This window comes from Atractosteus spatula, chromosome 15, assembly GCF_055471065.1.
Source record: "Atractosteus spatula isolate fAtrSpa1 chromosome 15, fAtrSpa1.hap1, whole genome shotgun sequence".
Classification (NCBI taxonomy): Eukaryota; Metazoa; Chordata; class Actinopteri; order Semionotiformes; family Lepisosteidae; genus Atractosteus; species Atractosteus spatula.
In genome coordinates this window covers 3285925-3301348 of record NC_142720.1, presented here as the reverse complement: position 1 = coordinate 3301348, position 15424 = coordinate 3285925, and the positions used below count along the sequence as shown (strand labels likewise).

The 15424-nt window shown below is 50.8% G+C and overlaps 1 protein-coding gene across 2 annotated transcripts in view; it reads left to right on the top strand.

Annotated features, from left to right (window-relative positions):
- tp53bp2a (tumor protein p53 binding protein, 2a) overlaps positions 1–13037 on the top strand; it is a 35957-nt gene extending 22920 nt beyond the window's left edge. For both annotated transcript variants that reach the window (XM_088933692.1, XM_088933693.1), the window contains 10 exons: positions 675–882; positions 3147–3263; positions 3568–3713; positions 4817–5222; positions 6876–7696; positions 8951–9088; positions 9481–9614; positions 10056–10222; positions 10943–11142; positions 11419–13037. In XM_088933692.1, coding sequence (XP_088789818.1) covers positions 675–882; positions 3147–3263; positions 3568–3713; positions 4817–5222; positions 6876–7696; positions 8951–9088; positions 9481–9614; positions 10056–10222; positions 10943–11142; positions 11419–11460 — 2379 coding nt within the window. In that variant the 3' untranslated portion in view covers positions 11461–13037. The remainder of the gene's footprint in view (positions 1–674; positions 883–3146; positions 3264–3567; positions 3714–4816; positions 5223–6875; positions 7697–8950; positions 9089–9480; positions 9615–10055; positions 10223–10942; positions 11143–11418) is intronic.
- Positions 13038–15424: the final 2387 nt, after the last annotated feature.

The following is a 15424-nucleotide window of genomic DNA, read 5'->3' as shown; positions in this document are numbered from 1 at the left end:
TCCAGACACCCAGCAAACTTTAAGACTTTTAGAACATATCTGAAAGTCCTGAGACACAGGCTCCTGAACTGCTGGCTTCAACTGTGTATATCTTATATAGCCGTGTCTGCAAACATGTTTTTGATCACTTGTCATTTTAAATGTAGAGCAAATAAACTGCGATTAGATGCCTGACAATTTTATGTGAAGGAATCTAAACTATTAAGGAATACAGGAGTGTCTTGAATACTACACTTTAAAAGTATTGCTATGAATTTAGCAGGAAAATCAGTTTTCTCTGTACCAGCAGTGCCCTGCGAACACACAGTGTTACCTGTTTGCCAGCCTGGAGAGGGTTTCAGAGGTTGTCACGCAGTGCTGCTGCCTAGACAGCTCTGAAGCTCAGCAGCGCCCCTTGTGGCTGACCTGCGAACGAGAAAGGGGCTGAATGGCCTCCTCCCGTTTGCCACTGTTCTCATATTCTCATATACCAGGCCTTTGGTGGTGAAGCCGAATTGATTCTCTGCTGGCAGATTCAAATTAGAGGTGAAGAAAAATAATTGATCCTGTTTTTCGTTGAAGAAAAGGAAATGCATCAGCATCCCGGTCTTTGCTTCCAGACCTGTTTTTTTTCATGCTTCCTCTCGCCCTGTTTTCTCCACGGTTGATTTATTCTTCTGTCCCTGTGTGTCCAGACCCCTCCGGATGGCCCTCCGCAGACCTCCTCCTCCCAGAGCCGGGTGGCCGCTGTGGAGCCCTATGTCCAGTCGTCCACCATGCCCCGCGGGCCTGTGAGGCACGAGCTCCTGAAGCCGGCCTACCCTGGGGGCACCCTCCCTCTGCCCATGCAGGACAACGCGCTGAAGGCCCCGGCCAGGGCGCCCGCTAGCAGGCCCCCCTCAGGTACGGCGCCACTCTGCACGAGAATTCCAGCCCAGCCCGCTGCGGGGGCTCCCCCACTGGCCGCTGCTGGGCTCTGAGACTTGAAACGCGAGGCTGGGACCTGCCTCTGCAGTCTGTCCTGGGGGGGCGCGAGTAGGACTGTGTGTCCACTGGATTGCAGACGTGGTGCTGTGACCTCTTGGTTGCCCCTCAGCTCTCTCTCTCTCGCAGAGGAAATGTTTTCCTCATCTAAGGTCACGAATGCCCTTTTGTCTTCTGTTGATTTACATAACGGATAGATGAAAAGAGTCTTGGGATCGAGCCGTGCTGTGAGTAGCCGCAGGGTCAGCTGTATTTTTAAGAAAAGATAAGATCACTTTTTTAGCCAATATACAATTTCTTGCATTAGGAATTTGTCTTTTCGCATACCCCAGCTTGCTCTCCATGAGACACAGACAGGGTCAGAGCGCAGGGTCAGCCATTTATACGGTGCCTCTGGAGCAGCTGGGGTGAAGGGCCTTGCTCAGGAGGATTCCTCTGCTGGCCGCGGGATTTGAATCGGCCACCTGCCAGGCACAGGCGCAGATCCTGAGCCACAGAGCCACCGCTCTGCCCCATATTCCTCCCGCTGTTCACAGTCCTATTGAAGCCACCTGAGCTGGGCTCCCTTTCGGTGAGCTACATGGCAGCTGAACAGGGAGAACTGGAGCCTGAGTGTCAGATGAGACAGGAGAGCGAAAGGGAGTTGTGATAGGCTGCTGGGAGCTGGAAACTGTGACTGGTGCAGGAATGTGATCGGAATTGTGTCCCTGTTCCTGCACGGGGGTGGAGCAGGCCAGGGCGCCCCTGACCTTGGGCAGAGTCCTCCTCTGCGTGCATTAGAGCTGGGGAGGGAGAGGACCCCGATCCCTGTAGCTTTGCAGTTCCCTGTCGCAGTTCTCTTGCGCCTGGGTGGCTGTGCGTTCTGCTTGCCTTCCCCTCTTGACTGTCTCCACCTACTGGCCATGTGTGCTACTACAACTGCACATAAGAAACATAAGGTGCAGACAGCTGTGTGCCCTGCTCGGGGAAGGAGTTGTGTTCAGATCACAGCAGAAGGGGTCAGGGCATTGCCCGACAGGATCCATGCTTGAGCACCTGAGGGTTGTCCTTTACCCAATCCCATTCATCCTGCAGTCTTCCTCCTGGGGCAGCTCGGAGGGGTGACTTGTTCCCTGGTATTGTGTGCACAGTGGCTGAAAGCATTGCCTTTTCATCCCTCCTGCCTCTGCACTTGTCAGCCAAAGAAATCTTCCGTGACTGCTGGGGAGGATATTAATGATCCCTGAGAGGAAATTTGCATGCCTACAGACTTGTTGTGCATGTTTGAAAAGTAAATGGGAGATATGGCATGTAAGCACATGATGTTCTGTGATGAAAAGCAGCGCTTATAATGAGGACGGGAAGGAACCTGCCTGAGAGTGGACATTTCTCAGATATGAGTCAGCTCTGATCATTCTTTAAACAGATCTCCCAGGGATGACACTTCAGTTTGTTTTCATTAAGATCACCGGTCAATCAATAAAGATGGGGGTTCTCTGACATGCCTCCAGTATGTCTTTGATTTAAGAGGCATGTGCACAGAGAGGCAGGAGTTAAAAGTAACAGGTTTTCACAAGCCTGCCGTGATGTTGGATGCAATTGTTTCTGCATGGTGAGCGAAAAGGCAGTGAGAGGAAAGAGCAGGCAGGAGTTTTCACGGCGCATAGCCCTGCTTTCCTCATCCTGGCCTCTTGAGAAGCCGTGGTTTGCTTGACTTCAGGTTCTCCTGTGGATTCTGAGCTTGTCTCCTCAGTGTTAAAGAGGGGTTGTTTTATTTTCATTTTATTTTTGTTTGCCTTTCTTCCAACCTGTGCAATTTTAGAAGCTATGTTCGTGCTCAAATCTCTGAAAGAGCTGTGGGCTAAGAGAAAAGGTACATACTGAGCTTGTCCTGCTCAGCTAGCTTTTGTTTTCTACCACGAAGCGATGTTTCAGTGCAGTGCCTGGGCTCTGGACCTGGAGTTTCTGTTGTGCGTGCATGTGTAGCGATGGGTGTACTTGGCCACTGTTGTTACTAAGTTTAATGTATCTTTAGTTGTTAAAGCAGGGATCTCAAGGTTATTCCAGTCTGGCGTGTTGCTTGAAGCAAAGAGGCTGTGGGGGGTCTGGAGCTGGGACTCGGAAAGCCATTCTGCTGGGAACTGCAGACAGGAGGTGACTGCGGAGAGCTGGTCGGTAGCATCATGTTTTCTTGTGACTTGCAGGTGTGGGGCCAGCCAAGACCGCCCAGTCCCTGTCGGAGTGGAGCTCGGAGTCCAGCGGCAGCCACGGCTCGTCCTCCACGCTGCCCAGGATGGGCCCTCACAGCAGTGCGGAGCAAGGTGACCCCCTGTCCCGCTGCACCCCTGGGGGCCCCCCCCCGTGGCTCCCTGTCCTGTTACTCTGCCGGCTGCAGTGCGTGGCCAGGCTCAAATAAGTAACAAACAGATCCCGTCGAGGCTTGGATTCAGTACTGTTACTCAGGAGTGATAGTTGGCATCATTTCTGGACTATAGGAAGCTGCGGGTATAATGGCCACAGGTGTTTCCTCCTGTCTGTATGAACCCCAGCTCTCCTGGAGCTGCAGAAGAGCTGGGATTTCTGACTCGGTCTGACTGCCGATTCCTCTTTCCCTTGTGGCTGCAGAGGACACAGAGGTGCTGAAGAGGGAAAAGGACAAGAAGGTCCGGCCCTTCTCCATGCTGGAGTCCAGCGAGCCGGCACCGGGGCCGCCCTCCGCCGCGTCTCTCCGCAAGAACCAGAGCAGCGAGGACCTCGTGAGGGACGCCCAGGTACTGGCCGCGCCTGTCTCGCCGCCCGCTTCCTGCTTTCTGGCATCGGTACTGAGCACGCGGCCGAAACCGCTGGCGGTGTAACCGGTGAAATGTTTTCAGTGCAGCTGTCTTCCTGGTGATCTCTTGTTTAGGCAAAAGCGTGCTCGGTTCTTCGGGTATTCGGTTTCAATCGATTGAACTGACTTTCTTCAACTCCGTAAAGCTCTTGACTAAAAGTGTCTCAGACAGCCACAGATCTGGCTCTGTGTTAGTGATTTGCAAGCTGCTCTCGGCAGCCAATCGGCTCAAGAAGAGTCTTGGGCCTTGATGGGTAATAATTTACAATGTTTTAGAAGTAATGGAAGGGGAACTGCGACGGTAGTTTTATATTTCAGGGTTAGAAAGAATCAGCATTGCTGAGGGCATTTCGAACAGCGATAACAGGAAAAAGGAAAACGGTAACCTCCATTTTACATCACAAAATGGATTAAATTTCCAGGTGTGCGCAGCACCATATTCTGCGATTCAGAACAAGGCAACAAGTCTTCCGGTGATGTATTGTGGCCTTATTACACTGTAACCAAGCAGGCTCATGAATCCATCTCTTTTAATCCAGTAGAAATATTGCTCTAGACTTCTTAGATGGTTTTGCTGACAAATGCTACTTGTTAACTCTGCATTCAGATCACGTTGGAACATTTCTGCAGTGAAATATCTGCTGCACAACCTGTACTTATTCGCTCTCCATCACAGTACATCAGTCATTACAGAGACTAGTGAGCAGGAAGGGCCGCTTCGCATCCCAAATTCGTGGGAACTCGAAGGCGAGTTTCGTTACCATGGCGACTTTCACAGAGTTCATGATCTGGTGCTTCATTCGAAATTTGTCGTTTCTTTCTATAAAGTCAGTTCATTTATTTTGTTACCGAGAGTTAATAATCCGTCTAAAAAATTGGGACCGCAGTTCCCCCATTTTAAGTTTTAGTTTTAAATGATCCCTAGAAAGTGACTCCGCTTCTCGAGGAGCTGGACAGCGGCCGCTGACTGTGGGCTGTGTGTGATTGTGGGGATCTGTGCTGACAGTGTGGAGAGTAACAGCTGTTTCTCCTCTGGCTCCCCAGAACGTAGCCAAGGCCCCTGCGAAGGTGCCGCCGCCCGTGCCGAGCAAACCCAAGCAGGTCAGCCTGCCCGGCCAGGCTGCAGTCGGCAAGCCGGCCTCCAGCACAGGGACCTTCCCTGGCAAATCCAAGCAGGCCGGGCAGGGCCAGCCAGCGGCGCAGCAGTCCGCCCACACCCTGCCTCTGCCCTCCAAGCAGGAGGCGCCGCCGGCGGCCACCGTGCGGCCCTTCACCCCCGAGGTGGCGGCCAGGGACCCGGCGCCCCAGCCCTTCTGCAAGCCACCCACGGTGGCGGCCAGCTCCATCTACTCCATGTACACCCAGCAGCCCACACTGGGCAAGAACTTCCAGCAGGCCGTGCAGAGCGCGCTGACCCGGGCCCAGAGCCGCACCAACCCCTTCGTCAGCGGTGAGTCCCGGACACGCCTCCCTCGCGCCAGGCCGAGGGCAGCGGGTTCACATCCCTCCTGGGGTCGCACAGTGCCCGCCCTCTGCTAAAACAGCACTCGCGTCGAAGTGGCTTTTAAGGGAGCTCCCCATAAGGACGAAAGAAAGATTCCACACGAGAAGAAGCTCAGTTAATAGTTAGCAATTGATGGATCCCAGGGTCTCATCCAGCTGTTTGCTGAAATAAACCAGGATATCGGCTTTAGCACCTTCACGGAACGGCATGTTCCAAGCTCCCATCACCCACCTGTTCTCAGTTTTTAGATAGATCACTTTACTAGCCATATACAATTTCTTGCATTAGGAATTTATCTTATTGCATACCCCAGCTTGCTCTCCATGAGACACACAGACAGGGAGAGAAGCTTGGGGTCAGAGCGCAGGGTCAGCCATTGTACAGTATCCCTGGAACAGCTTGGGTTTAGGGCCTTGCTCAGGGGCCCAACGGGAGTAGGATTCCTCTGCCGGCCAAGGGATTTGAACTGGGAGCCTTCCAGCCACAGGCACAGATCCTGAGCCACAGAGCCAGCGCTCCACCCGGTACATTAGGAGAATCATTTGTTAACCAGCACAGACCTTTAAGAGAAAATGGGGTGGAAGGCAGGAATCAATCTTAAACCTCCCTCAGATGATCCTGTTTTTTATAGAATTATCTGCTGATGATGAGGTTTTGGTGTGCTGCCACCAGCTCTGGAGAGGATGATAAAAGGTGCATTGGAAGTTGGAAGCTGGCAGCTGCAGTGGGAGTGTCAGCTGCTCTGGCTTTATCTGCCCTGGCAGCCAGCTGTTAGAGTCCATGGCGCCTCTTACAGGGACAGGCCTGCTGTTACAGCCTTCAGGGGTAGAGCAGTCTGCACTTAAGAAGCATGAGGGCTTGTAATCTCGCACTGGAAGAATTTAAATGTTCTTCCAAATAAGCTACTGTCAGTGTTAGACCTGTTGAAAGCGATGTCTTACAGAGAAACATCCTGCAGACGCAGAACGAGCTGGATCTGGCCAGCAGTGAAGGGGGGTGAAGGGAGACTGCTGTGACCCCCCCTGGAGGGGAGTACAAAGCTCTGACTTTATTTGCACAGTCAGATGTGTAAAATCTGAGAAAAGCCCATTGAAGCAGTCATGCGTGGCACATCTGTCAGGCCAGCGTTCCTGTGCAGAGCAGAAACGTGCAAGCCTGCTCCCGAGACCACTCTGAGCTCCTTCCACTGACGGGCTGTGTGGCTGAAGCAGTGTCTGTTTCCAGCGTTCTGTGGGATGCAGCCAGAACCCACCCTTACACAGCCCAACCCCAGGCCGGACAGAAAAGAGACTTATTTGTCCTGTATCCCACAGCAGATCTCACAGGCTTTTCTGGATAATCTGCCGTAGTGGGAGATCCTTCTCATGTTGTGTGGCAAGCTGGGAAAAGGCTCAGGTTTATTAAAGTATGGATGAATATGTAGAAATTCAGCATTTTTGGTTATCCATGACATGCATTTGCTTTGTAGCCTCAGCCTTTTCCGGGCATGACCCTGCACAGCAGACTGAGCGTCCGGCAGTTTCTCTGCCTGGGGGCCGGTCTGCCATGTGGCCTCTGCGCCGTTTCCTCGCCTTATCCCTGGTGCTTCTCTATTGGCAGTTTACGGAAAGCCTGTCATCAGTGGCAACGGATCCGGGCAGCAGCCAGTTCTGGCCATGCATCCGGAGAATCCCTATCAGGACCGGCCCGGTGGCCTGGACACGGAGACGGATCACAGCGGGAGAGCCCCTGCGCCCGAGCCCCAGGAGACTGAGCGCATCCCCCGGCCGCTGAGCCCCACCAAGCTGCTGCCTTTCATCTCCAACCCCTACCGCAACCAGAGCGACGTGGACCTGGAGGCCCTGCGCAAGAAGCTGCACAACGCGCCGCGGCCCCTGAAGAAGCGCAGCTCCATCACCGAGCCCGAGGGCCCCAGCGGCCCCAACATCCAGAAGCTGCTGTACCAGAAGACGACGCTGGCCGCCATGGAGACCATCGGCTCCATCACCGCTCCCTTCTTCCAGCCCGAGTCCGGGGCCGAGCAGGAGCGCGCGGCTGCCCAGAGCGCGGACACGGGCCCCGCCGAAGGAGAGGCGCCTCCGCCCGCGGCCCCGCCGGACGTCCCGGCCGCTGCCAAAGCGCCGCCCGCCCAGGAGCCCACAGAGCATTTCGTCCTTCCGCCGCCCCCCTCCCACCCGCCTCCCGCTCATCCCGAGGGGCTCCCGGACGCTCACGGCCTCCCTCCGCCGCCGCCGCCGCCCCCTGCTGGCGAGGAGGAGGAGCAGGAGCCTGGCCTGCCCCCGCCCCCCGAGAGCTTCGTGGAGGAGTACCCCCCCTACCCGCCACCCCCGTACCCCGCTGTCGGTGAGCAGGACAGCCTCGGGGAGGACACCTTCAGCATGCGGCCCCCCGAAATCACCGGCCAGCTCACCCTGCCGCCGGTGAGCCCCGCTCTTTACTCTCTCCAGTCAGGCGATTGGTTCACTGTTTCTAGACTGTTTCTGTGCATTTCTAGACAAGAGAGAGAACGCCACTGAAGCTCAGCAGGTGTGAGCCTGGTCAGTACCTGGATGGGAGGCCTCCTGGGAAAAACTAAGGTTGCTGCTGGAAGAGGTGTTAGTGGGGCCAGCAGGGGGCGCTCACCCTGCGGTCCATGTGGGTCCTAATGCCCCAGTATAGTGACGGGGACACTATACTGTAAACAGGTGCTGTCCTTCGGAAGAGACATAAAACCGAGGTCCTGACTCTCTGAGGTCATTAAAAATCCCAGGGTGTTTCTTGAAAAGAGTAGGGGTGTAACCCTGGTGTCCTGGCCAAATTTCCCATTGGCCCTTACCAATCATGGCCTCCTAATAATCCCCATCTATGAATTGGCTTCATTACTCTGCTCTGCTCCCCACTGAGAGCTGATGTGTGCTGAGCGTTCTGGCGCACTATGGCTGCCGTCGCATCATCCAGGTGGGGCTGCACACTGGTGGTGGTGGAGGGGAGACCCCATTACCTGTAAAGTGCTTTGAGTGGAGTGTCCAGAAAAGCGCTATATAAGTGTAAGCAATTATTAATATTTATGTGCATGTAATTAGAAAAGATTATAGGCACATTTAGTCTATTTTGTATCTGAATACTGACAGGATCTCAGAGGTGTAACCAATCCTGATGTTGTGTGTGGGCATAGTCTATTGGAACGGGGGTCTGGCCTGGTGCAGCTGGTGCGCCTTAGTTGTCGGTAGAAGGACAGCAGTAGAATTAGACAGTTTTCTAGCCTTTTCTTTTTCCTCTGCCGCCAAAGAGCCTTGAGAAGGAGCCAGAGCCTGAGCTCTGAGAAAGTGCTTTGTCGGCTCGTTTCTGCAGGCTCTTTTGTCAGTTAATGAGCCCACTGGCATGTTAAACCATAGAAATTCACTTATTTTCATCCTGCTTGACCTGCTTGTGCAATTTGACAGGTCAGGCAAAATGGCACTTCCTCCATCTTAATCCTACCCCTGTCAGTGGTAGAGGAATGGATCTGTGTGGCACAGATAATGATCAATTTATTTATTTATTTTTTGTTATTTTTTGGACACCCTGCTTTGACTCTGTCTTGACTGTGCTGCTGAACAGTGGTGTCATCCAGAGCTGATTGATAAGAGGAGCAGGTTGGAGGTGGCGGGTGTGTTCCTAACTCGCAGTGACTGTGTTTTTAAACTGTGCTGCAGGGCAAGAGGACCAACCTGCGCAAGACAGACTCAGAGCGCATTGCCCACAGCATGAGGGTGAAGTTCAACCCCCTGGCCCTGCTGCTGGACTCCTCCCTGGAGGGCGAGTTCGACCTGGTGCAGAGGATCATCTACGAGGTGCGTCTCCTCCTCCCTGCCGGCCAGCTGTGTCAGGTGCTGAGGCGGCTGAGGCCTCTTACTCGGCTCGTGCTCCTGGGGAGCCCTGTGTGAGCAGGACCTCTGTGCCTTGTGGAGTCACAAACACATCGGGGGCCTTTTTCACACAACCAGAGCTCCTGGATTAGTTGCGGAATCGTGTAGGCGCAGAGTGGAATACTTCAGTGCTACCACTGACTGATGGTAAGGTTAATGTTCTACAACTTAATTTAAAAAGCTGCTGGAACGTGGTTCAGTGATACTGGAGCAGCTCTGCCTCACAGCCTCAATGTCCCTGGTGGGTGCTGAGATTACAGAGGGATGGTGGGAGGGCCCATACTGACAGCAGGCCCCTCTGTCTCCTGTCTTGGCAGGTGGAGGACCCCAGCCAGCCCAATGACGAGGGCATCACAGCGCTGCACAACGCCGTCTGTGCTGGACACACGGAGATCGTCAAGTTCCTCGTGCAGTTCGGCGTCAACGTCAACGCAGCCGACAGCGATGGCTGGTGAGCATCTCCCCTCGTGAAGCCAAGAACTTTGCTTCAGCACGGTTAAAAGAGGTTCAGATCACATAGCCGGTCTGGTACTGACCTTGTTATCTGGTCATCATTCGTGCCAGGGAAGGGTTTTTGAGCTATTTCTGGATATCCAGAGTCCGCCAGTCAAGGACATTGGAACTGAGATGCCAGCAGTGTCGCTTCGGTCCTTGTGAGCTTTAATGCAGCTCTCGAGAGATACTTCTGTATATTGATGAATCCTTCAGACTGAGAGGAACTCGGTGCTTCGCAGAAGCACAGGGTTTATCCTCACTGTGCGGAAACTGCTCGCCGTATTCGTGCCTCAGGTTTGGTCTATGGAGTAACTGTTTAACCTTTTAAGAGCTGCTGGGCAGGCTGGTAGGAAATAAGTGGGCGTCCCTCTGATGAAGCATTGTCCCCTGCTCTCAGGACGCCTCTGCACTGCGCCGCCTCCTGCAATAACGTGCAGGTGTGCAAGTTCCTGGTGGAGTCGGGGGCGGCTGTGTTTGCCATGACCTACAGCGACATGCAGACGGCAGCAGACAAGTGCGAGGAGATGGAGGAAGGCTACAGCCAGTGCTCCCAGTTCCTGTATGGTGAGTGAGGCAGTCCTTCTCCACTCTTCCTTCTCTTTCTGAAGAGACGAGACAGCTGATCTCTCCAGCACGGCCTCAGCAGCCTGGCCACATGGTGCGTCTGAGCCCTGGCAGCTCCTCTGGAGAAGACAACACATGTGCCGTTTTTACTCTTTCTTAATTTTATTGTTGTTGATTTCTTAGTGTCGTCTAAAGTAAGAGGTTTGACCAGTCACTGCTTTCCCTCACTCAGGCACTCTCTGGAGTCTTCTGAGTTTTTTGTGTCCCTTTGCAGCTGACCAGCTGTGTGTGTGTGTGTGTGTGTGTGTGTGTGTGTGTGTGTGTGTGTGTGTGTGTGTGTGTGTGTGTGTGTCTGTCTGTCCCTCAGCTGTGCAGGAGCTCTGCATGGCCTGATGACCTGTGTGTGTGTGTGTCCCTCAGGTGTGCAGGAGCTCTGCATGGCCTGATGACCTGTGTGTGTGTTCTTCAGGTGTGCAGGAGCTCTGCATGGCCTTATGACCTGTGTGTGTGTCCCTCAGGTGTGCAGGAGCTCTGCATGGCCTGATGACCTGTGTGTGTGTTCTTCAGGTGTGCAGGAGCTCTGCATGGCCTGATGACCTGTGTGTGTGTGTCCTTCAGGTGTGCAGGAGCTCTGCATGGCCTGATGACCTGTGTGTGTGTGTTCTTCAGGTGTGCAGGAGCTCTGCATGGCCTGATGACCTGTGTGTGTGTGTCCCTCAGGTGTGCAGGAGAAGATGGGGATCATGAACCGGGGGGTGGTGTACGGCTTGTGGGATTACGAGTCGGAGAACGAGGACGAGCTGGAGTTCAAGGAGGGCGACTGCATGACTATCATCCGCCGGGAGGACGAGGATGAGATCGAGTGGTGGTGGGCGCGTCTGGGAGAGAAGGAGGGCTACATTCCCCGAAACCTGCTGGGGGTGAGTCAGTGACTAGATATGTAGTCCCACTTCAACCTCTGGGGGGCGCTCTTCCTCCCCAGTGCACAGAGCTGTAGAACCTGCTGCCAGTAACTGCATGTAGAAATGCCTAGAACACCTCTTCAGTTGTTAAGGGAAAGATAGAAAACCGCAGGAAAAAGATTTTTCAGTGATTTTTGTTTTCTTGTTCCTGGAAAGGTTCACAGTATTTCTCTGTTGCATTGTAATTGTTGTGATTGGAAAGGCACTGACCAATGTTTTTCTTCTGCTTGACAGCTGTATCCAAGGATCAAGCCCAGACAGAGAAGCCTGGCTTGACGATGCTGGTCTGCACTTCATCACAGATTAAACTTCGACTCCTCTCTTTTGGGGAAAGAAGGAATCTCATGCCGGGAATGAAGAACACTAATACATGAAGGAATAATCTTTTCCTGTCTATCATTCGGGAACAACCAAAACTGAGTCTCACACCGCACTGGTGTTGACAGGCTGGACCTCAGGCTGTGTGTAGAAGCACACGCCACTATTTTCATCTTGGGAGGATTTTAAAAAGGAGATATTTTTTCAGTGAACAAGAGATGGGAATTTATCTGAATACAATCTGCATCATACTAGCAGAAGAAAGTTTGTAATTAATTTTTGTATTGAACGAACTATATAACATTCCCTCTAAATTAAAAACAGTATTTTCCATAGTTTCTTTTTCCACAAATGCATTTATGAGCCGATTCTTTTAATTAGTTTTAAATGGAAGCAGGGTTGAAGTGCTGTTTAAGACTTAAAACTTTCTCTATCAGAGAGGTGCAGAGCTTTTTAGTACAGATTGAAATAAAACTGGATATTTCATAATATACTCGTGCACATGGACGCAGAGCCTCACTATTAAAATGAACAGCTTTGGCACAGGGAGAATGTGCCTGGTGCAGAACACCAAGCATGAAAGGGAGCAGACTCAAGCACGTTTGTATCAGTGTGGCCTTAGGTCCTTCACAGGAGGCTGTGACCAACAATATGGCACAAAAGTACAATGGGGAAAGGGGAGAAACTTTAGTGCTGTTGGGGTGTTCATTTTAATATAGACAGCTTCTGTATGTATCTCAGCCTACAGGAATATTAGTTTTAGTAAAGTAAGAGAAATAAAAACTCAGCATATATGCTATGTATTCATTAAGCTATGATTAATGCACTAGCACTGTAGGTTACTCATAAGGCCTCTACCATCAGAATACTAGTGTAACATCTTTCTGTTCCTTTATCTATGTAAATGAGCACAAAACAGAATGTTGCCTGTATTCAGATAAACGCATATTACACTTAGTATATCTATATGTCTCAAGGATCTGTCCAATTCAATGCCTTGGAATAGCGTCAGATGGAGACAAGGCTGTGGGCAACACTGAGTGGTCAGATATGTAGTGACTTCATGTACGTGAAGGACCAGTAAGACCAGTGCTGGAGTGGGCCGTGGTGCTGTGGTCGAGATCGAAGCCGGTGCACTGCGGATGTGGCGAGGGAGGCCAGGGCGAGGGTGTGATTGCATCACTGCCATGAAGCTCAGTGTAAATACCTGCACTGCGACTCAGAGTGCATTCCCATCTGACTAACGTAGCCTCCTGGAGTGTGCGCTTGTCAGCCCTGATAGCAGCGCAGCTCACTCCATCCTGGGGTTGGTTGGCGGTATTAATTTGAATTGTCCCCCTCCCCCCATCCCCTGGTGCACTAGTGCGATTTGTCCCAGCATCGTCCCCGGGTGGCTGTTCCCCTGCACTAGCGGAGAGAGAGGGGTACTGATGCTTTTCTTTTTTTCCCCACAAATGTATTTATTTTCTTTGTGTTGATATTGACTAGAAGTAATAACATCACTTGTAGAATTTACAATAAAATGCTTTTGTCAAGAGGTGTGTTGTGTGTCTCTGTGAACGGAGGAGAAGCTGTTCTGTCTCGGGTGGCGCTGGCACATTCTCACCATCAGATCATCCTGCTGTTGGTAAAGCAGCCTAATCCAACTCAGCTTTTATAAACTGCAAGTTGCAGATCTTCGGTATTCATGCTTGTTGACCTCTTTTGGTGTGAACTTGATCAGAAGAGTTAAAAACAATGTGATGCCATATAAAGTTTTTTCTGTCCTGGCTTCTAGCAGGGAATCGGGGGGTGAAACTGGCAGTAGGAGCAACTTCCTGCCTAAATTGGCAAAACTATCTTTAACGAGCTGCTGAGCCAAATTGTTGAATCGGATACCATGGGATATTTCAGGAAGGTGCACCCAAAGCTCAGGTCAGCGAGTTACTAGCAACTAAACCACTGGTCTGTTTCTCTCCTGTGTATTTTCATCCTTCTCTGCAGTAACACCTCACAGGACTGAACAGTTCCTACCCTATAGGTCTTCTCTGACCAAGCAGTTGGTTTGAGGAAAGATGAGTTATATAATAAACTTATTTCATCTCGCACCTTTAAATGTTGCTTCTCAAAGCACTTTACAGAATGACGACAAAAAAAAATACACAAGATGTGGACGATGAAAATACACAATGAGAGGAGACGGTAGATGAATACGGTAGGGGTAAAGGGGTATATAACGGAACCAGTTAAGTAAAGGCTCTTCTCAAGAAGAAGGTTTCGAGTCTAGATTTGGAGGAGTTTCGAGAACATGACTCTTAAGATCCTTAGGGATAGAGTTCCAGAGTTTTGGGGTATAACAGGAGAAGGCCCTGTCACCCATAGAGTGTAGATGGGTTTCGGGGACAGATAGGAGACCAGAATTAGAAGAGTAAAGGTTGTGAGATGGGGAGTAGGATGATAGTAGCTCAGATAGGTACTGAGGTACCAAGCCATGTAGAGCTTTATAGGTGAGCATGAGGATTTTGAAGTCAACATGAAACTTGACTGGAAGCCAGTGCAAGGACTCCAGGATAGGAGTAATGTGATCACTTGTGCCAGACCTGTTCAAGATTCTGGCTGCTGAAATATGGACATACTTGAGTTTGTTCAATGTGGATCTAGAAACCTCAGTGTGTAGAGCAGTAGTGTTACAGTAGTCAATTCAGGAGAAGAAAATGTGTTTCTCAGCTTTTCATCAAAACTTAACGGTAACATAGGATGTAGGAGATATTGTCAAAACATCACTTTCTTGTCAGAAATATGTTGCACATGTGGGTGGAATGTCAAGCCTGAATCAAATATCACCCCCAGGATTTTCAATTTTGACTGAAGCTCAAGTGTTATACCATCCACAGATAGGGTGACAGGATTGGCTTTACAGAGTTTAAAGGGGGGAGCCAATAAGCATGACTTCAGTCTTGTCACAGTTTAGATGAAGGAAATGTTGAGTCATCCATGTTTTGTCAAATAAGCAATTAGAATAGAGACTACATCAGGTGTCAGCTTTGGTATGTATGTAGATTTGAGTCAGCATCATCAGCATAGAAATCGTAGTTGAGGCCATGTGATCTTAAAGGCTGACTAAGTGGAAACATGTAAATGCTGAAAAGTAGGGGGCCCAGTATCAAGCTCTGAGGGATGCCAGATGAGTCCAATTTCAGACCTAAATCTGCCAAGACAAAGTGACAGCGATCAGTGAGGTAAGATTTTAACCATTTAAGAGCAGTGTCAGAAACTCCAGACACAGTCTCAAGACGAGAAAGTAAGATGTCATGGTCAACAGTGTCAAAAGCAGCACTGAGATAATAAAAATAGGGATAGAAAGAGAACCAGAATCAGAAGCTATTAGAAGATCATTAGTGACTTTGATCAGGGCAGTTTCTGTACTGTGAAGTTGTCAGAAAACTAGATTGGAGGGGTGTGAAAAGGTTATTTGCAATGAGATGGTAATTTAATTGAATTGCAACAGCACGTTCTTGAATTTTTGAAAGAAAGGGTAAGTTGGAAAAGGGGCAAAATTGTTAAGATACAGGGGTAATTGCAGAAGTTTTTAGGACCACTAGTACAACACCAGTGCTCAAGGATTAATTTATTATATTGAAGACAATGGGGCAGAAAGGACTCTGAAAGAGGACTGAAAGTGGGAATTGGATCTAATAGGCAGGTGGTGGTAAACCATTTTACTGGTGATTGCAGAGTTCAGAAGAGAGCATTTAGAGAGAAGGGAACCTGTAAAGTTAGGCAAACAGAAGGGGGGAGGTGTGGAAGTGACCTGTGTTGTGGAGAGAATGTGATGTTGTGGATCCTGGAGTTAAAGAAATCTAAAAAAGTGTTGCAGAGTTGTGATGAGGCAGGTAATTGTCACGGGCGTCCAAAGGGACAAACCGTGGAGAGCAGGGGAGCG